This window comes from Choloepus didactylus, chromosome 1 (assembly GCF_015220235.1).
Source record: "Choloepus didactylus isolate mChoDid1 chromosome 1, mChoDid1.pri, whole genome shotgun sequence".
Taxonomy (NCBI): Eukaryota; Metazoa; Chordata; class Mammalia; order Pilosa; family Megalonychidae; genus Choloepus; species Choloepus didactylus.
The window spans coordinates 228,935,051-228,959,665 of NC_051307.1; the positions used below are offsets into that span (position 1 = coordinate 228,935,051).

Sequence of the window (24,615 nt, forward strand, 5' to 3'; positions counted from 1 at the left end):
TTCTATATTCCATTTACTCCATCAACATAATATATTTCTTATACAGATAACATGAATAACAAAGTTGTTGCTCATTAGAGGAAAGCTTAATACTTTACAGAATGAAAAGAGGTTCCCTTGTGCTTTTTCAAGGTTTCATTTCCTAGTGAATATAAACTTTAAGTGAAATTTTTTATGTTAGATGTCTTAACCTTAGAAAATCTTTAGAGCTGGAATTAAAGTGTCTAGTCTATTTGACCACAAGCCAAGCATCTTAAAATATAATAAACAATATCTAGAATGCTAAATCTCTTTATTTATCAGACTTTGAAATGATGAATCAGTTTAAGTCACATACCTCACTGTCTCAGTTACACATTTAGTTTAAATTGCAAGTTAGAAACGCTAGGATGACATCCCAGGACATCTAATAAAAATAATAAGCATTGTGCAAACAGCAAAACTTCTTTATCAACACTTTTTACATATTTATCAATATGTCTAAACACATACTCCATGATCCAACAATAAAAACCTGGTATACATGAAAAGCTGTTTCTAGATTCCTAAGCCCAAGACTTTTGAGTATTTCATAAAACTTTACAAGCATAATTAATCTATTCATTTAAAAATGTATTCCTGTAAAACTTTAAATCTTGGATCCTCACAATTTTTCACACTTATCATCAAATTATTTATTAAGATAAATGCCAGGAAATACAACTTTACTGATCACAGAAAAACAGACCACACATGAGTCATTCACATGGATTCTTTATCATATTTACAGCCAAATTTATAAGGGTGATCTTTCATTTCCAGAAGACACAAACAGATGCACTTAGCAAGTGTTAGAATGGACTACAAAAGCATTGTAAAGAAATATTTCCAGGATAATACCCTGTTAATTTGATCTGTAATTCTTTTCCCCCAGAAAAAGAAGACATTTCCAGATGTTATGCATACTTATAAATAATTAATTGAACCTGCTCATAAAATACACTCTCTTGGTTTTTAAATCATCTATTCTTTTCTGATTTTTACAGGTTGAGGAAGAAACAGAGATAAAACATATTTCATTTCTCCTTTGCCAATTCTTACCAGTCATCTGGAACCATGTTGTTTATTTTTATGAAAGTACACAGTAAATACTCCATAAATTTGTTCTAAAATAACGTTTAAAAAACTGTCCTTGATTACTTCCAGATGCAAGATGCAAAGGTCTGCATTATAACCCAATCATGACCCAATTTTAACAATGACTGCTGATTTCCATTATTTATACGGATTAAGAGAACAATAGAAGTTCAATACAATCTAAAATAAAGTCTCTAAACATTTAGAGCCATATCACATAGGCTGCAATTTGCTTGTTCTGCAGTTTTAGAAAAGGTTTTGCTGAACAAATAAACCCTGTAAACAAAGTTTTTAAGGTGGGCCCTTAGAGTACTTGAAAGAATACGGTGTTTTCAAGGTGCCTCGAGCACTTTATCAGAGCCCCTTAAATAAAAGTAGCATATGCTATTTATAAATAATTCATTTCATCATTAAAGTGAGTCCCCTAAGCTCCCCTAGAGTAAAAATTGTTAATTTTGTATTATTTAATAAAGTAAATACCCATCCGATCCAAATAATCCATCATCATGCCCAAAATGTTGTCTTTTTCTCTGGTAGGTGGGACTTCATGTGATTTTTTTTCCTTTTGTCATTATAGCTTTCTGCAAAGTTTGAAAGTTCTTAGTGAAAAGGTCTTATTTATATAATCCAGAAATACAGAATTTATCATGATAAAAAATCTAATGAATTAAATATATTTTTCTCTTCAAGAATGATTAGTCATTTTAGTAAGATTATATTTTACTTTTTCATGTTTAATGAACCTTCAGAATACATACTCAGTAAAATGGTAGAGAAAAAAGAAAGGTCATTGAAGTATTTTTTTAAGCCATGATCTCCACATTTCTTTAGAACACATTTAATCTCACTCTACAATGGATGTGTTCCTAATGACTACATGTAAATCAAATTTATACATTAAATCACAGTACAATTCAATGTTTTTCTTTAGACAAGAAATCTTACTGTAAAGTAGATAATCAGTCAAATATATACTATATGGCTCTAAATGTTTACTTATCAGATCTGGTTAACATAGTGTACACACAATTACAGGTAATACAGTATTTAGTACTGATGGTATAGTTATATGACACCAAAAATAATCACAATTGCTAAACTGATTTTTTTTTTATTTGAATTTTCAAACTTTCCACTGTACCTGTAATGAGGTGAAGGGTTGCCTCTTGCTTCACAATTTAAAGTTATTTTTTTATCCTCTGAATCAACAGGGAAAATGCTGCTGCTGGGTTCTTTGATAAATACTGGACCTTGTAAGAGAAGCTCACCTATATGGGTGGGAGACAAACAAAAATGGTAAATAAAAGATAATATAAAATTCGCATTCCAGAATTTAAGAAGAAAAACAAACAAGTAGTTAGTTCTTAAAAAAATAAACAAATGCAGGCAATATTTCACTTGCTCACAAAATGACATTCCTGGTAAGCATTGCTTTGTTAGGAGCATCAATGAAACCATTCTTAATGCTTAGTCAAGCTAAGGGAATGAAAGTTGGTATAAAAAAAACATTGCCATATTGACAAGATATCTCAAATCTTTAATTAAGGCCATAATTATAACTTTTCTTAGTAATAAACTATACCTACATTCTTACTGGTGAGTAAATGTTTCTTTTCTGACATGTTTCTATACAAAATTAATGCTGAATTCAAAACAATTGAATAGTTTAGTATGATTTTTCTCCTAAAATCTGCTAGACATACAAATGTGAAGGTGTATATTGTTATTTTGAGATTTTGAACAAAAATTACTCAACATTTGGTGGGATTTTCTTTTATTACTATCAAATTGAAGAGAAGGATGTAGCAGGGAGCAAGCGTCTTTCAAAAGGGCTTCTGTTTCAGTTAAGAGAACTTGAACCTCCTCTTGAGGACAATTTCCCCATATATAAAAATCTCTCTTTGATCTATGAGTTTAAAAATGAACAAGTTAATGCCATCACCAAATGTTTATGCTACTGCAGTTGTATAACTATTCTGAGAGTATTTCTGGAAAAAAAAATTCCCAGGAAAAAAGTTCCTTATTTTCCTATTTTGGAATGGTCAGCAAAATTACGGAAGAGTTCCTATTGAAACACAGCATGAATAAACAGACTAAGAGGGAGAGATTCCATGAAAAGTTAGGACAAACTAAAAGAGATCAAAAAGCAGCAAAACAGGTTCAGAAGCTATGGGTTTAGATTCTGGGCACTCCAAATAATAATATTATGAAAACTACTATAGAAACACTGATAAAATGATAATGTGATAATGAAAATAATACTTGGTTTTTAATCTTCACTGCATTCTACAGGTAAGTACTGTAATTATCCCCTACATCCACAAAAGGAACACAGAACCTAACAGCAGTTAAGTGACATAAGCAAGATAACAGCATTTCTGAATATACAACCTGCACACTAGACTATCTGACCCCAGAGTCTAAACACAGACTTTAAGACAATGTGCAAGGGAAACTGTAGAAAGACAGCCAAGTAGAAAGCTCCGGCAATCAGTCCCTCCAACAGAACAACCACTAAACAGGCAGGAGCTGTCTGAATCAACTATTTCCAAACTCTGGAGTGCAGGAGAACACTGAACAGCATCGATGGAGAAGCAGGAGGAACAGGCTGGTAAATTACAATAAATACCAGTGAACTGCTCTCTCCACAGTGGCTACCACCTCCTAACAACCACCTGTGACAGGCAGCAGTGGTGTCCGGCTGCTTTGGAAGCTTGCTGGTGCCAGAGTGGGACATAAAAATCCACTTCCCCGTGATCTGAGAAGGGCACAGGCCAATCACTCATCACTGCTTTTGATTGAGCTACTATGAATTGCTGCGGGCCTGGCTGGGAGGGTGGCCATTGTTCCAACCAGCCCTGGACAGAGACAGTGGAGGAGACGTGACAGTATACCACCCACCTCAGAGCTACAGAGGACAGCTGAAAGACTGCAATTGCTAGCCAAGGGCCAAGGCAGGAAAGCATAACTTTGGGCAGAGTCCTGCAAGAAACTCCTGGCATTCTTTCTGGCCCATCACACATCTTCTCCTCAGAGAAGTCTGGAACCAGCCTGCAAACCCTTTGTGGGTCCTTAGACTTATTCCAGTTGGGAAAGACTGACTTGGGAAATTCCTCTCTGGTGTGCCCTACCTCCCAGAAAGTAACCCCCAGGTACAAGCAGCTTGAGGCAAGGAAAGCAGTATAAGAAACAGCTGAAGCGGATGGCCTGGGGCAGAGGCTTCCAGCTTTAAACACTGAAGTGGAACACCCAGGAGAGGGAGAAGGTCTGTTTCCTGGGAAGTAGAGGGGACATTCAAACTCCTTTAAAAGAGGGAACTCCTAAGACTACTGGCAAACACAGACCCAGGACAGGACACAGGCCCAGAATAAACAGGGAGGACTCTGCATTTTGTATTTGCCTTGGGCTAATTAATATTCCTGTTAGAAGAGCTGAACTCTGAAGGAGGGCACCAGCCAATGCAAAAGTAATCTGCACAGACTATGAAAGGTGTTTTCTGCTTAGGTTTGCTTTGTTTTGTAGCTCCTCCTGACTCTCAAGAAAATCTCTATATCACCAGCTAGTTACAAAATTAAGAAACACACATTTCGTGGACTATATCCCAGAGTTAACATTTAAAAAAAATTTTTAGGTTGAAATGTGATCGTAATTTATTTAGTTTTTAAAAAGTTTAATACAAAATTTATTAATATCACTTTGATTAACCTTCAGTCATCTAGAAACAGAATAGTCTGAGATTTTTCTGTCCTAATGTAGTAGTTTAATTCCCCTAGAGTTTAAAATTTTAGATTCAAACCACTTAGCCTATGAAAGACTTTTTAAACACTGCATGATATCCTGCAAAAGACTATTTTATGATGCATATCAACAAAAGTCAACCCCACTTTCTCTAACAATAAAAAACTTTTTTTTTCGTATTCTTACTTTTTAAATGACGTGAAACTAAAGAAAACTGGCTGGCTGCTGCTTTTAGAACCATCTAGTTAGGAAAAAAAAATCTATGCTTTAGCATTTCTTGCCATGCCTTACAGAGATACGGTCTATTCTCTACATCTGTATTACACTGATGTTTAAAGGCAAAGGAAGGTCCTTCTGCTGAGCTTGAGGTTTTCTGCATTATTCTTTGTGTTGCTGCAAAAAGAACCAAGTGAAACTCATTTAATAGTTTCTCTAAGAACAAAGAACATTTCTTCAGAATAGACTCCTGTAAGTTAATACTTCCTCCTCCATTGACCTGGTCTACCCAGTAAAAAGCTGACAGCCTATCTAAAATCAAAAGGCAGAAAGAGGTGACTACAAAACATAGTTTTAGTGAGTAGAGTGTCAGAAGTAACTGTCTGCTACTACTGCAGTATAACAACAACAAAAAAAAATCTTCCAAGGCAGTATTTTATTATTTCTTCAGAGCTTTGGGAGAGTCTATGCTCAGGAATTGTAACAAGCCAGAGCAAATCAAAGTAGTAGTCTGTATCAATGAAGATTTTTACTTCCAGTCTGCCTTCTGATTTTCAAAGTGTACACTGTGGTGTTAAATAATAAAGCATTTCTGTTTTTCCTGTTCCTTCTGGATCATGAAATTCAAGAATATCACACTGCTGTGCTACCATCACCCACACTGTATTCCAAACCTCTCACTTCTGTCTTTTCCTATCTGTCTGTAGTGCTCCCTTTAGTATTTCCTGTAGAAAAGGTATCTTGTTCACAAACTCTTGTCATTGTCTGTTTGTCAGAGAATATTTTAAGCTCTCCCTCATTTATGAAGGACAGTTTTGCTGGATATAGGATTCTTGGTTGGTGGTTTTTCTCTTTCAGTATCTTAAATATATCACCTCACTTCCTTCTTGCCTCCCTGGTTTCTTCTGAGAAATCCACACATAGTCTTATCACACTTCCTTTGTATGTGATGGATCGCTTTTCTCTTACTGCTTTCAGGATTCTCTCTTTGTCTTCGACATCTGATAATCTGATTAAGTGTCTTGGCATAGGCCTATTCAGATCTATTCTGTTTGGGGTACGCTATGCTTCTTGCATCTGTAATTTTATGTCTTTCATAAGAGATGGGAAATTTTCCTTGATTATTTCCTCTATTATCGCTTCTGTCCCTTTTCACTTCTCTTCTCCTTCAAGGACAACCATGATACATACATTTGCGTGTTTCATATTATCCTTCAATTCCCTGAGACGTTGCTCATATTTTTCCATTCTTTTCCCTATCTGTTCTTTTGTGTGCAGGATTTCAGGTGCTTGTTCTGCAGTTCCTCAGTGTTTTCTTCTGCCTGTTGAGATCTACTGTTGTACGTCTCCATTGTGTTTTTCATCTCTTGTGTTGTGCCTTCCATTTCTAGAGATTCTGCCAGTTGTTTTTTCAAACTTTCGATTTCTACCTTATGTTCTCCCAGTATTTTCTTTATAGCCTTCGTCTCTTTTGTTATATCTTCCCTGAACTCGTTGATTTGGTTTTTTATTTCATTTAGTATATTTCTTTGAAAATCTTTAATAGATTGCTTCATTAAAGCGAAACCATATCTCAACTGTATCTTGACTGAGGTGCAAGTTTATTCCTTTGCTTGGGCCATATCTCCGTTTTTCCTGATATTGATTGTAGTTTTCTGTTGTCTAGGCATCTGGTTTCCTTGGTTACCCAGACAGATTTTCCCATACCAGAACTCAGAATGGGGTTATATTCAACAGGTTCAAGTCTCAGAATGGGGTTATATTCAGGATGTATCTTAGAGGAATGACAGACTTTCCTGTGAGTTTTCCAGTAGCTGTGCTTTTCCTAACCTGTCCAGCAAGTGGTGCCTGTCAGCCTCTCACTCCTGACTGGTGTAAGGAGATGGGCCACTTCAGTTTCTCTTTTGCCTGTTTTCCCACAGACTCTGGGGTCTGGTTCTGAAGGGAGAGCTGGGCCCCACCTCCTTACTCTTAGAGAAGATAAACCCCCTTCAGAGTTTTCATCTGCATTTGAATTGTTGTCTCTCTGACTCTGTTATCTCCACCCGTCTGGGTCAGAGCACTGGGAACTGAAAATGGCTGTGGCTGTATCTCCTCTAAGCTCCTCAGGTTGAGAGAGAGAAAAAGGGACAGAAAGCCTCCTTTTGGAACCAGTACACAGCCCCCCCCCCCCCCCCCCACACACACACAGATTCATTCTTCAGCCAGAGATAACACCTGATCTTCTGGGCCCCCCTCCTGGAATAGATGAGTCTTCTGGTTTTTTAAGGTCAGTCATCAGCTAAAGCCTCTGCCTGCTTCTTGGGGGTTTGTAGCTTGTATTCAGCAGTCCACATTTGTTAATTAAAACCCCAGTTGGAGGTCAGCTGAGCTATATTCGCTTACTTGCTCAGAGAGTACTGCTAGTTTCTACCACAGTGAGGTTTTGTAGCTCAGACTGCCATGGGTGGGGGGGGGGGGTGAGGTTGTCTTTGGCATGGTCCTGCAGCTTTTCCTTACAGATTCTATGCTGTGGTCTCAGGCATTCCTCCCAATCCAGGTTGGTGTACAATGTGTGGACAGTCACAGCTGTCTCCCAGAAGTTATTCCAAATTATTTACTAGTTGTTCCTGGTTGTTTATTAGTTGATCCAGGGGACTAACTAAATTCCACTCCTATCTATGCTGCCATCTTGCCCCTCCAAGATTTTAAAAATATTTTAAAACTGTACAGGGTGCAACAAGAGATAACAAGAAAAATAAAGAAACAGGAAATGATGGTCCATCCAAAGGAAGAGGACAATAATCCAGAAAACATAAATGAAGACAATCATGCTGTGGACATAAAGTACAAAGACATTAAAAATATGATCTTCAACATGCTCATAGATATGAAGGAAAATACAGAGAAAGAACTAAACGATATCAAGAAAACAATGAATGAAATTATGAGAATCTCAAAAAAGAGACAGATATTTTAAAAATGAAACAAACAGGACTACTGGAGTTGAAACTACAATAACTGATATGAACAATTCCCAGGAGGGTTTCAGAGCAGATTGAAGCTGGAAGAAGAATCAATGAAATTGAAGACAAGACAATTCAAATGAGTCAGGCTGAAGAGCAGAAAGAAAAAATAATTATAAGAAGTAAAAACAGCCTAAGACATCTGCATTTACCTTGGGATATCACCTTTGTTACATTAAAGGAAGCATAATACAATGATTCTATTAGTTACCAAGGATGTAAAGGACTTTTATGCAGAAAACTACAAAACAGTGGTAAAAGAAATCAAAGAAGACCTAAATAAATGGAAGGACATCCCATGTTCATGGATTGGAAGATTAAATATTGTTAAGATGCCAATTAAACCCGAAGTGATTTACAGGTTCAATGTAATCCCAATCAAAATTCCAACAGCCTTCTTTGCAGAAAAGGAAAAGCCAATCAACAAATTAATATGGAAGGGTAAGAGTGCCTGAGTAGCCAAAGCCATCCTTAAAAAGAAAAATATTAGGACTCACACTTTCTGATCTTAAAACTAATTATAAAGCCACAGGAATCAAAACAGCTCAGTACTGGCACAAGGACAGACATACAGACCAATAGAATTGAACTGAGAGTTCAGAATTAACCCATACATTTATGGCTAACTGATTTTTGACAAGGGGGCAAAGACCACTCAATTGGGAAAGAACAGTCTCTTCAACAAATAATGGTGGGATAAATGGATCTTCATTTGCAAAAGAATGAAGGTGGACCTCTAACTCACCCCATATATAAAAATCAACTCAAAATTAATGAAAGACCTAAATATAAGAGCTGTAACTATAAAACTCCTAGAAGAAAATGCAGGAGAGCTTCTTCAGGATATTGTATTAGGCAATAGTTTCTTGTACTTTACACCCAAGGTACAAGAAATAAAAGAAAAAACATAGATAAATGGAATCTTATCAAAATTAAAAACTTTGGGGCATCAAAGGACTTTATCATGAAAGTAAAATGACACCCTACACAATGGGTGAAAATATTTGAAAACCAAATATCTGGTAAAGGTTTAATATACAGAATATATAAAGAAATCCCCAAACCAACAACAAAAATCCAAGCAACCCAATTGAAAAATGGGAAAAAAACTTGAATAGAATTTTTGCAAAGAAGATAAACAAATGGTCAAAAGGCAAATGAAAAGATGCTCAACATCATTAGCCATTAGAGAAATGCAAATCAAAACCACAATGAGATACCATTTCATATCTACTAATGTGGCTACACTAAAAAATGGAAAATTATAAGGGTTGGAGAGGATGTGGAGAAACCGGAACACTCATTCATTGCTGGTGGCAATGTACAATGGTGCAGCCACTATAGAAGACAGTTTGGTGGTTCCTCCAGAAGTTAAGTATAGAACTACCACATGACTCAGCAATTGCACTTCTGAGTATATACCCAAAAGAACTGAAAGGGACTTGATTAGATATCTGCGCAGCTATGGTCATAATGGCATTACTCACAATTGCCCAGAGATGGAAGCAACCCTAATGAATGAATAAACCAAATGTGGTATATACATATGATGGAATATTATTCATCCTGAGAAAGGAATGACGTTTTGATACACGCAACAACATGGATGAACCTTGAAGACATCATGTTCAGTGAAATCAGACAGGCACAAAAGGACAAACACAGTATGATCTCACTAATATGAAGTAATATTAGAATAAGTACACAGAGTCAGAATCTAGAATATAGGTTACCGGGGAATGTGAAGTGGGTAGGGAATTGGTGTTAAGGCTTAAAAAATGTACAGTTTCTATTTGGGATAATGGAAAAGTTTTGGTAATGAATGGTAGTGATGGTAGCACAACATTATGAATGTAGTTACTAGTACTGAAGTTGTATTTGAATGTGGTTAAAGGGGGGAAATGTTAGGTTGTATATCTGTTACTAGAATAAAAATATTTTTTTTTAAATCCCAGGAACTGCACAACACAGTGAACCCTAAGTTAAACCATGAATTATAAAAATGTGTTTTCATCAGTTTTAACAATTGTGCAATATCAATGCAAAATATTAATAATAGGTTGGTATATGGGAACCTTGCGTTTTATGCATGATTTTTCTGTAAACCCACAACTTCTCTAATAAAAAATAACCAACAAAAATATACATAGCTTGCTTACCCTCCTGGTTCCCTCTTGAACTTCATTTATTCATAAGTGGAAAATGCCACGAGGAAAAAGGCCTCAATTTCCTTTGTGGGAAAAGACAACTTACAGAAGAAATGGATTTTAAAATAATTTCTAATACCCCTAATGGAAAAGAACCAACAGTATTTTTCCTCAACTTTCTCCCCTTGACTAGTTTACTGCATAAAAACAAATAAATAAAAATAAAATAATCACATCCATTTTACTTATTGACTATTATCTTGGAAAGCTGAAAATACATCTATTGTGTAAACAGTTGCAAAAATAGTAAGTTTTTCATGGCATTTTTTTCCAGTTTAACAGGTTCACATCACTACATATCTTATTCATTAACTGGATATTATATCATCTTTTTCACAAACTCTAATGTATAAATATTTAAAGCAATAATAGATGAACTCAATGTTATAATGTTGGAAATAACAGATATGTAAGAAAGGGAAACCAAAAGAAAGAAAATTAGATATATGTAAGAAGGCATGATTTGAATGAAGGTGGCAAAGAAAGGTGCTTTGCAAAACTTCCCTACTAGTTACCACAATAAAATCTCAAATATCCATCCCATTGCCATTTAATAATGGTCCAGACCCCAATTCTACTGTATTTCTTTTCCGGAGACCACCATTAATTTTAGATGAATGACTTAAATGACCAGAAGCATTCTCAGAAGCCTCTGAAATAATAAAGCTAATTTGCTACAATTTATTGAATGCTTACCATGAACCAGGCATGTTACAAGCAATTTATACTCCTTCATTCTCTTATCTCCAGGTTTCCTCTGACCCCATCTCCTATGGAGCTGTCCTTTGCTCCCTGAGGTACAGTCACATCCTTCTCTCTGCCTTTCAGACATGCTGAGCTTGCTGTCACTTTTGGGGTCTTGCACTTCTTATTACTGTAGTTTGGTTGCTTTTCATCATTCAGAATTTACCGTAAATATCACCCTCTCAGCTTAAACATAACCATCCCCTCAATCTGAAGTCATTACTCACCCCTCAGTTCCACCTGTCACGGTGGCTGTCTGTTTACCTCACTTTATCTCACCACATAAAACTAAACATGTGTTTACATAATATGTATGGTATTGATTTGTGTTGAATTCACTGTTGTATCCCAGCTCCTAGCTTAGTTAAGTACTCAGTATTTGCTGAATGAATGGTAAAGGTGAATGAAGGAATTCTCACAATAACTCTGTATAAGGCAGATACTATTTTATGCTAGGATTTTAATTCCACAGGTTATATTCCCCATGTGTATGTTTTTTGGCCTCCCCAGGATAAATGAGGCACCTAGACGTTAAATAATCCCACCATAGTAAGACAGTTTCTTGGTGAGAGAACTGGGACCAGACACCAGTCCTTAGATTCTGGGCTTGTTTCCCTTTCTATGAAACCACATTGTTCTTAAATATGGTCAAAGACTAAAATTAATGTCAGTCTGCTTTATCAAATTCAGTATTTCCTGATGACACTGGAGTTAACAGCCTGTGAGTTTCATACCCGGAATCTCTAAAATTTAAGGCTCCTAAAGGCTTTGCAGATCTCCAGCAGCCATTCCAGAGCTTCCAATGACTCTTAAAATATAAGCACAAATTAATAATCAAACATGACAGATCTGTCCATGTTTCATACTCGGAAAACAGATAAAGGCCATTCATTCTTGATACAGCAGAATAAAACAGGTGACGAAAGATGCTGGGGGATAATGCTCTACTCACACTTGCCAGCAATATAAACTTAAAAGAAACACATTATGAAATCTTTGATAATCTAAAAGAAATTTAATTATCCAACATTTTCCTGAAGGTGAATTTTGATCTTCAAAATGACAGACTCTTGATTCTTCACACAGATATTCATAACCAAGAAAAGGAGCTTGGCTAAAACTATAAGGGGACCTTTGGCCAACTAAATGGATTCAATAAAACATTTAGATCGATGCTAAACTTTACCTTTTGTGACAGTATAACATTTTTTTGATACGCTAGCCTGACTCCAAAACTCCATTTTAAGTTTACAACCTAAAATAAAGGGTGTATAACATTTCCGAACAGACTAATACGTCCAAAAACCCAATCCTAAGGTGTTATTCTTCTTCCCCTAACACCCACAGGCTACTAGGAATAACTGCCTTTGAATGTAAGTACAAGCTTTATGAGTTCCTAAGGTAGTGCCACATGAAAGATCAAACCGTGGCCAATCAATTATAATGGTCATACTTTATGCAATTTTTATGAAGGCTGACAAAGGGAATACACAAGGGAGTCCAAATAGCTGCACTACTTTAGCTAAAAGAAAGGAAATTCCTAAAAGGAAATGCTATTATCTCTGAAATTCCTAGGGAAAAAGGAAAGCACATCCTATTGCCCCTTAGCGATTTACATTATATCTACATGAAACAAAACAGCAAATGCATTTTGACATGAAGAGTTGGTAAAACATAAAAGGGGGCTAGGGTGGGTAGTGCTATTAAAGGCAGAATTTAAAAGATGAACCTTGAAAGGAATATTCAGTGTACTTACCAGGTATCTGACCAAATAGAATGAACTCTTAAGCTCTACTCTGAATCAGAGGAAGTAATGATGTCAATGAGACGAGATCTGTTTTCTAGGTTCTACTATTCCACAGGAAAAAAAAATTGAAATTTTCTTTTTGCAGTATGACATTATCCTTTTTGGCATTCTTGGTTTAAGGCTAGAAAATGCCAAAGAAAAACAAAAATAAAATTCTATTTCCATTCTTCCAAAGCTAGTGGAAGATAGAAAATTAGATTAATTCACTTCTTTAACAAGTATTTAAATACCACACACATGCAGCATGTGAAAAATTAGCTGCGGCAGACACTATTGGCTGTCCACGCAACAGCTATCGCCTCTTTCCCCTGCCCTCAGAAACTGCCTCTCATCACACAGACTAAAACTGTCAAACATGTTAGCTTCCCAGAACTCTCTGAGGTTCCTGACTGGGAAGCAGGGTAGACAGAGGAGATTGGGGCATGCAACAGTAATGGACAAAGACGGGTAAGAGAACACCTGCTGAGTGCTTCTGGAAAGCTTATTTAAAAATAAAGTACAAAGAAGAAAGAAAGAAATACGGACCTTACTTCCCTTCCTTTCTAATATGGAACTGCCAGGTGAGGAAGGAATATTGGTAGGAAGTGTGGCCATCTGGACACACGAGGGCATGAGGGGAAGTTTAATATATATGTGTGTATGTATAGCTGTGTGTAAATATATCTAAATTATAGGTATATTTATATAATTTTATATATATAGATATATATATATAATCACAGAAAAGCCAACTCAGAGCCCTCACATCCCTGAGTTCCAGAACCAACACAAATTATATAACTCTAAATGTCATTGCAGTAAGCAAAAAAAAAAAAAAAACTCTAATGTATTTTTGTCAGCTGCCGCTAGAAAGCATTGCTACCAATTCACTAGAAAAAAAGAAGAAAAGGCAATATAGTGTACATAAAATGAGAAAGAAAAATAATATACTTATCAGGAATAACTGATTTGTCTGTTTTCCACATCTGGAAATATTTATCAAGCAATTAAATCAAAGAAAAAAGTACAAGAGTATGTCATGCACCTGGAATATAATTAGCATAACAGATAACAGTGTAAGTGATAAAATTCTTTAAATTGCCAAATTAATAGTTTTTCACATGATTTTCCTCACTACTTCCTGTTTGTCCATAAACAGAAATAGAGAAACTGCAGGGAAAGCAGCATTCAATAATTAGAGAATTAGAGTTGAAAGGGATCGCTTAAACTTTACAGGTGTTAGAAAAAAATGTGCATGTACAAAACTGTTCCTCCTTCAAGTGGGAGAACCCTTTCAAAGGGTGATGAATTTTAATTTGTACCAAGTGCCTTCATCCCTTAATTGCAACCTGCCTAAGAAAACACAAAAAATGCACACACACATTCACACATATATACACAATGGTTCATATTCAAAGTTAAATATTCAAAATTAAACATTTTGCTTTACATAAACTAACCACAGATTTTGATAATTTTTATGATCTATTTCACTGGATTTATCAATATTCACTCTGCAGTGACTAAAGATGCCCAATACTTTATCTTGATACTTTCTAAATCTGTAGGCTGCACCTCTGATTGTTGAAATGTTCTTTACAATTGAATAAAATATAAGTTAATTTAGAGTTATACTAAAGGAAATACATAATGTAATTTGGAAGGAAAACAGATTTAGAAGAGATGGGTTGAAGGCTTTGTAGATTAAAATATTTTCATAGTACTTCATGGCTTGCTTTATTTAAATTCATGTTGTGGTTATCTTTTATAAATGTGAATTCTAGTGCTTTTTAACCTCCTTGACATCCTTCCATAATTCCCAGCCCATAGCCATTCATTTCTTGCTAGATGATTTCACAGCAACTCCACATGATAAAAGAAGTTAGAATGTTATTGTTAGATGTGGTGTGCACTATGAATAATATACCCACGAGAACACAATCTATGGTCCATTCGGAAAGAAAAAACACATTCCCACTTTCTATTATGCCAACTTCCACTGAATACCTTCAAAACGTGCCAATTCACAAGGTTCTCAACAATCAGCCCAAAAAGACTTTATTAATCAATTCTTTCTAAAACATCCCTTTAGTCTACTTCTCAATAGGGATTATTACATTTGTGGTTTCTATTCTTCACCAAAAAGATCGGGTCAAGGCTTCTTGGGCCCAGACATGATTCCTTTTAAGTATTTTACAAAGAATGTTTCATACAAAACTCTAGTTCAAAGCCATTGTTTCTATAAAAAAATCATTATGCAATAAAAATTTCCTACTATAAACCAGTTGTAATGGAGAAACTGTTAAGAAGTCATACTAGCTGCTAATTAGATTTTTTAGTATTTTTGCTGCTATAATCTCATAAAGAGAGAAGCATAATCTTTTCCTCCTCCACCTCAGCAGGTGAAGCCAGTAATTTGTTTCCAAATTTCTGAGTACATGAAATACCATCTATTTCTCTCTTCCCACTTCTTTTGCCAAGCAAGGATCCTGCTTTTATACTTGCAGCCCACTGGATTAAGCCGGGTTGATGGGTAGGTTCAGAGATCCAAGAGTTCAAGCGAGCCAAAGGAAGAGAATGTCCTCTGGCAAATTTGCATCTAGAACTATGGGGTCGGGGTTTCAGAGTTGCCTAGACTTACTTTACTCTTTTTTCTTTCATTATTTGACCCACAGTAAAATACCAATTTTCAACATGATTTACCCAATGTGCATGTTTACACACACATACACAAGTGATTAAAAAAAAGTTTCCCGAAATAATACCAATCCTTACTGCATCCTGGATGGACCCTGATATATTTTTTTCCCCCACCTACTCTCCCCTCCCTTCTCCTGCTTTAGTCCTATCCTGTTTTTTAAAAGCTAGACATAAACTACTATAGTGCTATCAATCAGTTCCTATCCTGAATTTGATATTCCCTGGTCTACAAACATTCTGGAGAACCATTCAGCAGCATGTAGTAGAAGCATCTGTACATTGATGCTTTAACATCTGTAGGTGTCCAGGTGGCCATGCCCACCTATATACATCTGCTACTCCCAAGTAATTCTGACTCCAGCTACAGGGCACCTCTTTCAAATATAGCAAAGCCAATCCCATGCTAGCACGCCCCTCCCTCACCTTCACATGCTTCCTACAGAAATCACAATGGAGACACCTTCTCAGTCCCACTTGGTTTCTCTGCCTGGGGACCGACCTCAGTGTTTTCCCCTCGTGGCCCTGAATGGCCTGGTCTCGCTCTCTCATTTGATCTGCATCTGGCCTTACCACACCTCCCACAAAGTGAAATTAACAAAATACCGCAAAAATATGTAGAAAGTCTAAAGAAGGTAGGCTATCAACTCTTTCATTAATCCTTCGTTGGTATTGTATCTTGGTAATGAGCTTTCCTCATTCTACATTCTTAGAACAATTTTTTTGTATTCTACTCATTACAATACCCCTATACTAACATATATTATGTTTACTTGTTTTTCTCTTTTATCTCCCCCACCCCCACTCTTTAAACTTTCAGAGGACAGTGACAATATTTAACACACATTCTTATCCCCTAAGCATGCTTAACATACTGTATATATTAGAGAACTATTTCATAAATTAATGTTAGAATTGAAATCTGTGAGTAAGTGTGATATGTGTATGTGTGTGTGTGTATGCCGCATTGAAAATGGTTTTAATTTACAAAATGCTGTATCTGATCAAAGACTCTGGCCATTCCCAGGACAACTGTCCTTTCTCCACATGGAATAGGTACATTCAACTAAAAATAATTCATTGTATCAAAATATGAACTTACACAAGAAGCAAATTTATACAAGAAGCTAATTCAGTGACCACATTTATGACTCCATAAAAAAATCCCCTCACTGCATCCTAACAGAGGCATCTGGTCACCTACACCCCAATCCACCTCCTGGCGAGTATTGTAGATGCAAGTACTACAAAGCAGAAACACAACTAAAATGCACACATAAATAGCACTTTTAGCAGCAACAACACTCTAGTAACCTCTGGCAGAACATCTGAGTGCTAAATCGAAATCCCATTTCTGGGATTTAATAACTTACTTGAACATGACAGCTGCTCTAGTCATTAGGGGAGAAAAAAAAAGTTTAGCCTTCGCTAGGCTGTTCATTCCTCAGATTTCTACAGAAGATTTCAATGGTTAATGTTATTTTCAAGAGGGCCTCCTGATATTCTGTTTAGAAGGGCCAACATTTGCACAGGTCTTACTGTTCCCATGGAATGAATCACTTTGCAAAATACACCAAACATCCATGATAAAATATCTAGGTGAACCATATCTTTACAGTTAACACATAACCAAACATGAAATTCTTACTTAAGCTAAATTTTCTAAGATTAACATTAAAAGTAAGGATTCAAGTCAATCAACCTGCCAGCTGCCAGAACAACACTCAACATTTCTGTCTCTAAATCTCCAAGTATGAGCTTGACTTAGGAAGCCACGTTTGTTTTTCAGATAGGGATTGGGCTGGATTGTCTCTTTAGGACTTGGCAAAGCTGAGATCCTTTAATTATAAGAAACGGTGTTCCAGCTCTTGTGAAGAGCTTGGAAGTCAGCACTCCCATCCTCACAAGAAGAAAGTGGAACAAACTGAAAATCAGTAACTCTTCATAGATCCATCATAGAAGTGAGGTCACAGAGCAAGCCAACCACCCAGAGAGAAAGAAAATGAGATAGGTGAGAAACACAGACCAACATAAAGAAAGGAAGAGCATTTGAGAAGGAAATAATAAAAGTAAAACACAATATTTTATGTTTCTTATTTTTAACTGACCTAATAGATAACAATACATTCATAATAATAAAAACAACAATATAATGGATGATTATAGTTTATGGGGTAAGTAAAATGTATAAAAGCAATGTTATAAGGGTTGGGAGGGAGGGAAGCATTGGGAATTCTTTGTATAAGGCACCTGCACTATTCATGAAGTTGTACAGCCTTACTTGAAAGGGGACTTAAATTAGTTGTAAATATACACTGCAAACCCTAGGCTGATCACTGCATTTTTAAAACGCTATTGATATGCTAAGAGAAGAGAGAAAGTAAGATAGATAGATATATATATATAGATATATATATACATATATATTATAAAATGCTCAGTTAAAAACAGAAAAGGGAGACAAGACTTAAAGAAAGAAAAAACAAAGAATGGCAATATATAGAAACCAGTTATACATATGGTAGATATTAATTCAACTATATCAATAATCACTTCAAATGTGAAAGATCTAATTACATCAACTAAAAGTTAACTTAAAAAGTGTACAAAATAGTCCCAACTGTATTTTATCTATAAGAAACCCATTCTAAATACAAAGACAAAGCTAGATTAAAAGTGTAGGGATGGAGAAAGATACACTGTGCTAGCACTAATCAAAAGAAAGCCAGAGACACTATTTTAATATCAGAGAGATTTCAGGGCAAGAAAAATTATAAAGGATAAAGAGGGGCACTGAATAACTACAAAGCGGTCGATTCTCCTAGAAGGCATAACAATCATGAATGTGTTGGTGCCTAACAATACAGAGTCAAAATACATAAGGCAACAATTGATAGAGCTGCAAAGAGAAATAGATAAATCCACTACTAGAGTCGGAGACTTCATCACCTCTCTATCAGTAACTAATAGATACAGCAGACATAAAATCAGTAAGGATACAAGAGAACTGAACAGCGGTATCAATCAATGGGATCTAATTGACATTTATGAAATGTTTCATCCAGCAAAAGAACATATGATCTTCTCAAGCTCACATGGAACACCGACCAAGAGAGACCACATCCTGGGCCATAAAACACATCTTAACAAATTCAAAAGAAAAAAATCATACAAAGTCTGCTCTCAGAACACAATGGAATTAAACCAGAAATCAGTAACAGAAAAATAGCTAGAAAATTTCAAAATATTTGGATATTAAACAACACACCTCTAAAAAACACATGGGTCAAAGATGAAGTCTCAAGAAAAAATTTAAAAATACTTTCTACTAAATGAAAAGGAAAAAGCAGCTTACCAAAATTTGTGGGATTGAACAAAAGTAGTGTGCTTAGAGGAGAATTTATATCATTGCATATATATATTACAAAAGAAGAACTATCTAGAATCAATAATCTAAACTTCCACCTTAGGAAACTAGAAAAAGAAGAGCAAATTAAATCCAAAGTAAGCAGGAAAAAAAAAAAAAACATAAAAAAATAGAGAAGAAATCAATGAAATTGAAAACAGGAAATTACTGGAGAAAATTAACAACACCGAAAGCTGGTTCTTTAAACAGATGAACAAAATTGACAAAACTCTAGCCAGACTAACCCAGAGAAAAAAAAAAGTGGGATTTATTTCAGACATGTAAGTTTGGTTCAACCTTCAAAAGTCAATTAACATAATCCATTACATCAACAGACTAAAAAGGAAAAATCATATGACTATATATATCATGTGCCCCATCATACTTGGAAATTTTGATTTGCAGAGTCTCACATGGGTGGCTATTGAACTATATCTATCCTGCAGGCTTCTTAGATGCGTATCACAGAATATTCAGGCAAAAACACATACTTGAAGTTGTCTCATTTAAAAATACAAAAAGATCATGCAGAAAGCCAAATTTCAGTTTCCTTAAAAAACATTCAAAGAACTAGCAATGCTGGGCCGACTTTCTACCATGGCAATTCTCAATGCAGCAGTGCCTTATAGCTGGAGCACACACTCAGTTTTCACAGATTGACTGCAAGTCTGCAGGCAATAAGACATCCACGGCTGTCAGTAAGAAGTTCACCTACAATGACATGCAAAAAAAAAAAACAAATTTTTTTTGCCAAATAAGTTATTGTAGATTGATTTATGCCATTCTCTTTCCTAGACTGCTTCTCCCCTGTATCCTGGAGGTCTAGAGCCTCTTTTGATAGTCTAGCCAGAAATAAATCCCTCTTCATCAAAAATTCAATATTGCATTGGATTTTACCTTTCCCATATTGTCTCCTTCTTCCTCAACTCTAAGCTCTTTTTCTCCCCTCACAGCACATTGCAAAATACATTGCACAGGATAACATAAGTGCTTGATTAAAAAAAAACAAAAAACAAGATCTTAAAAACCATATTTGTGTTTTAGGAATGGGTCAGCAAACTACGCACCATGGGTCAAATCTGGTCTGCCATTTATTTTTGTATGCCTGTGAATGAAAATAATAATTCACAACCTGTGGAAAGGATATAAAATTCAAATTGTAGTGCCTATAAATAAGGTTTTACTGGAACACAGCCACACTCAATTACTTATGTATTATCTATGGCTGCTTTCACCTTCCAATGGCAGAGTTGAGTAGTTATGACAGAAGTCATACAGCCAGCAAAGCCAAAAGTATTTACTATCTTGTGCTTTATAAATATGCTCGCTGGACACTTCTTTAGGAGAATCATGTATACCTAGAAAGAACAGTGACTTTGGGTCCAAGACCGACATGGTATTTTTTCCCCTGATTCTACCATCTACCTCTGGGTTTTTAAACTCTCCAAGCCACTATATTCTGCACTGTTAAACGGCAATGATATCAATATTACAGGGTTTTGATGTAAGAATAAGCAGTATTTTTTTTCTACTTAGTGCAGCAGCAGTACAACAAACGGTATTTCATATTATTGCATATTTTTGTTTAGCCCTTGCATCAAACTTTTAATTACATCTGACTGCAGAATAATAATTTATGAGAAGGTCATCTACTAAATGACTTCATTCATTAGAGAGCTATATCTACATGGCATGAAAAATAGGATGGGATTGCCCTTATCTTCACGGTGGTTGTGAACACTGGCACCTGTGAGCAGTTATCTGGTTTGAGCAAATAATTGCAAGTATTATGTCTAAGACAAAAGATCCTTATTAATCTGTGGAGGGTGTTAACTACAAAAAATAAAATAAAAAAGTGTCTTTATAATGCCCACTGCAACAATTCTCATTCAAAGACAATGTTCCAATAAGTATTTACCCTCCATCATGTCTTTGAATAATTACTCACCAAAATAGTATCAATGGGAAACTCAACAAAATAAGCAGCAAAGAGCTTTCAAAAACCCCATGAGGCGGAAAAAAGCATTAGAGTCTTTTATGCTGTTGTTAGCTGAATGTTTATTTTCTCTCTTCTCCCATAATAGGAATAATGGCCATGGCACTGAGTATTCTCAATTTGCTTTGCTGCGTAGTCAAGCAAAAAAAAGAAGGAAAAAAAAAGTCATTTGTGTCCTTGTATATGCTACAGTAAATATTATCCCTTAACTAAAAGATAGATGTCCACTCAGAAAACCATGTATACACTGTTCAAAAGTCAATACTTCATAATATCCACATTACTATGCTCAGCATATTACCACTTCTCTAGACTTTCTGTACATATGTTCGAACTTAAATATTCATATATATGCACATACGCTCACGGGATCAGAATGAAAAAATTATTTCAAAAACTCAGACAAGATATTTTTTAAGTCCTATAAAAGTACACTTAGTAATGAAAATTTATTTGGAGAGTAAAAGTCTAGGGGTCCTACTTTAAAAAATTTAACACTAATATCAAATACCCACAAATTGTTGCCATCTGCATTTAAACATCCCTGGGTGGCACATCCAGACTGTCCTTTATGTTGCAAAAGTTTTCAAACAAGAGAGAGTGCATGTCAGTGTCACTATAAAGGTTGTAAAGCACGGACATACTACTCCAGGTATCCAGGTGATCTTGGAATAATCCTTTAATCTAAACTCACCAGGGCCCCATGTTTTCAGCAACATCAATCAATGTCACTACAGCAGCAACCAATCCCAGAATTGCCTTGATGCTGTAAGGCCAGTCAATAGCAGATTTCCCCATCCCTTCCTTGCTTGTAGGACTGGAGGAGCAAATGTTCTCATTCTTGGCACAAATGATGAGTAAGAAACCAGAGCCTACACATGCCAGCCTACAGATTCCTCTCCCTCAAGTCAGCCTACACAACAGAGATGTCCAGGTAATGAAACTAGATGGAGTCACGAAGTCATCACACACTATCACAAGTGCCCGCAAGCAGCCCCTGAGTTTGTTTTCTTGGCCACCTTCCACAAACTTGTTGCTGGGCCTTCAATGACTCTGCGGTAATTCCAAGAAAAGAGCAGCTTCTTCCTAGCAATTGTTTGACAAGGTCGCCTACCACACGCTGGGGCAGCTCAACTCTGCCAGAGTAGACATTTCGCCCCCATCCCCTTTTCTTTAAATGTCCTTTTAGTAAAAAGGAACAAACTGTCTCCTCTTTAAGTAACAGGGAGGAATATTACTTTTGTCTCCAGCAGTCTGATAATCAAGAAAAGTAAACACACATGGTAGAAAGAGAAATTTAATAAGTCAAATACCAAGATAAGAGCTAATTTCTTAGCTGCTGGGCAGAAGTTAGAAGAGAAAGTACATTAATAAGTCATTGCCAGGTCAGGAACAGAGATTTTTTTTTGTTGTTTTGTTTTTTGTTGATGTTGTTAAGATTTATTCACATACCATACAATCATCCAAAGTATATAATCAATTGATCACATTATCATCATATAGTTGTTCGTTCAACACCCCGATCTATTTTTTTAACATTTTCCTTGTACCAGGAAAAGTGAAAGTAAGAAGAAAAAAATAAGAATAAAAAAAGAACCACCAAATTGTTCCCCCAGCCCTATTTTTCCTTTAGTTTTTTTTGCACCCACTTTTCTACTCATTCATCCGTACACCGGAAAAAGGGGAGTGTGATTCACAAGGCTTTAACTATCACATTGTTGCGCCTTGTAAGCTACATTGTTATACAATCATCTTCAAGATTGCAGCTCAACAGTTTCAGGTATTTACTACTAGCCATTCCACTTCATTAAAACCTAAAAAGAGTTATCTATATTGTGTGTAAGAGTGCCCACCAGAGTGACCTCTTGGCTCCTTTTGGAATCTCTCAGCCACTGAAACTGTATTTCATTTCATTTCATTTCACATCCCCTTCTTCCTTTTTAAGTAAAAAATACCAACAATGTAGTGCGACCAAAAAAGACAGTGTTTTACACCCAATAAACATTGTTCAAAATGAAGAGAATGTCAAGCAAAGAATTCATTATCACCAACATTTTAATCTTAACATCTAAAGTGGAATATTATATGAGTAGTAGTATCTCAATGATGCAAAACTTCAAAAATGAATCTCCAATGCAATGACAGTTATTATGGGCTCCAATTATTCTGTCAACAGATCAAAGGACCAAAAATTAATAAAGATGGCACTGAATAATCTTCATTTATATATTTCTTTACTGGTGGATAAACAAACTCTTAACAATTAGTCTTTCTAGAATTCATTTGCCACCTTCCAATTTTCACACTTCAACAAAATTACTATAGTGTTCCTTATGGGCAATATTAGTTGACCTTAGGCAAAACAAAAACATGTCAACTGAGGATAATCAGCAGCCATAAGAAAATATCTAAGTTCAAGCTCTCTCATAGTTGGCAACAAAAACTCCAAAAGTTGTTCAATAATGTGATACTGCTTTCAAATTATGAAGTCATATCACAAAAGGTAAAATGACTTGTTTTCTCCCATAATGTCTTCAAATTACACACACAGATACTTGCATATGTAAAGATGCATACATAATTTGATTGTTCTTTGCATATTTTTCTAATAAAATAATTTTCAATTTAAAATATCTCTATCTGAAATAGCATCCAGTGTCACAACCAGAGAGTTCTGTCACTTGACATTGTCTCACACTTGAAGTGTTGGTTGACATTCAAACGAAGCAAACACAGAAAGGTAAACACAAACTGTGTTTGTATATCTCATCGACGTAAAAACCAAAAAGGCACATGGCATCTCAAGGCAGTGGCTCACTAACAAAACAAGAGCAAGGGGCCCTGCCACTTCTCAAATTAATATGTGCAGCAGTTTTTGAGTTAGGGTTTTGCTTTGAAATTAATATGAATGCAGAAAGGGTCTCTAAGGATGGGCATTTTATTATGTCCCAGTTTCAAACTGTATTAGTCAGGTTCTCTAGGGAAACAAAACTAACAGGAGATATATGTAAACATGAGATTTTATAAAAGTATCTCACGCAACTGTGGGGATGCACGAGTCCAAATTCCATAGGGCAGGCCACGAGCTGGCAACTCTGTTGAAGGTCTTCAATGAACTCCCCAGGAGAGGCTGGCTGGCTGAAGAAGAAGTGAAAGTTCTCTCTTCTCCCTTAAAAGTCTTCAACTGATTGGATTAAATCCAACTGATTGGATTCTCTCATTGCAGAAGACACTCCCTTAGTTGATTTTAGATGTAATCAGTCATAGCTGCAGCCAATTGACTGATGATTTAATAAACCAGCCTTCTGGTTTATTAACCAGTCATGAAATGTCCTTGCAGAAACAGTTAGCCCAGTGCTTGCTTGACCAGACACCTGGACACCATCACCTGGCCAAGCTGACACATGAACCTGACCATCACATGAGTTAATGGATGTGGGGGTAGAGTTTGGGGTATGTGTGAGGCTTGAAGAGGAGGAAGGGTTAATGGCAGGTACCCTAGGAAGTAGTGGAGAGGTCTTTCAAGGAATAACTTGAAGGCATTTTCACTGCCAGAGGGACTGGGTGATATATTAGGAAGAAAAAAAAAAAAATTAAAAACTCTGAGTAAAGAGAATTTAGGAAGTAATGCGGAAGTTCCACTGCACAGTTGATGGAGAATTACAGAAAAATGCATGTAAAACACCCTGCACAGTGTCTACCAA

The 24,615-nt window shown here is 35.9% G+C and overlaps 1 protein-coding gene and 1 pseudogene across 1 annotated transcript in view; both read right to left on the bottom strand.

Annotated features, from left to right (window-relative positions):
* The window catches only part of CNTN3 (contactin 3), a 402,513-nt gene that overhangs the window by 274,219 nt on the left and 103,679 nt on the right, over positions 1-24,615 (bottom strand). Inside the window, exon 3 of the mRNA XM_037800451.1 lies at positions 2,258-2,384. Within this exon, the coding sequence (XP_037656379.1) occupies positions 2,258-2,384 (127 nt within the window). The remainder of the gene's footprint in view (positions 1-2,257; positions 2,385-24,615) is intronic.
* LOC119510319 lies at positions 4,981-5,723 on the bottom strand (annotated as a pseudogene).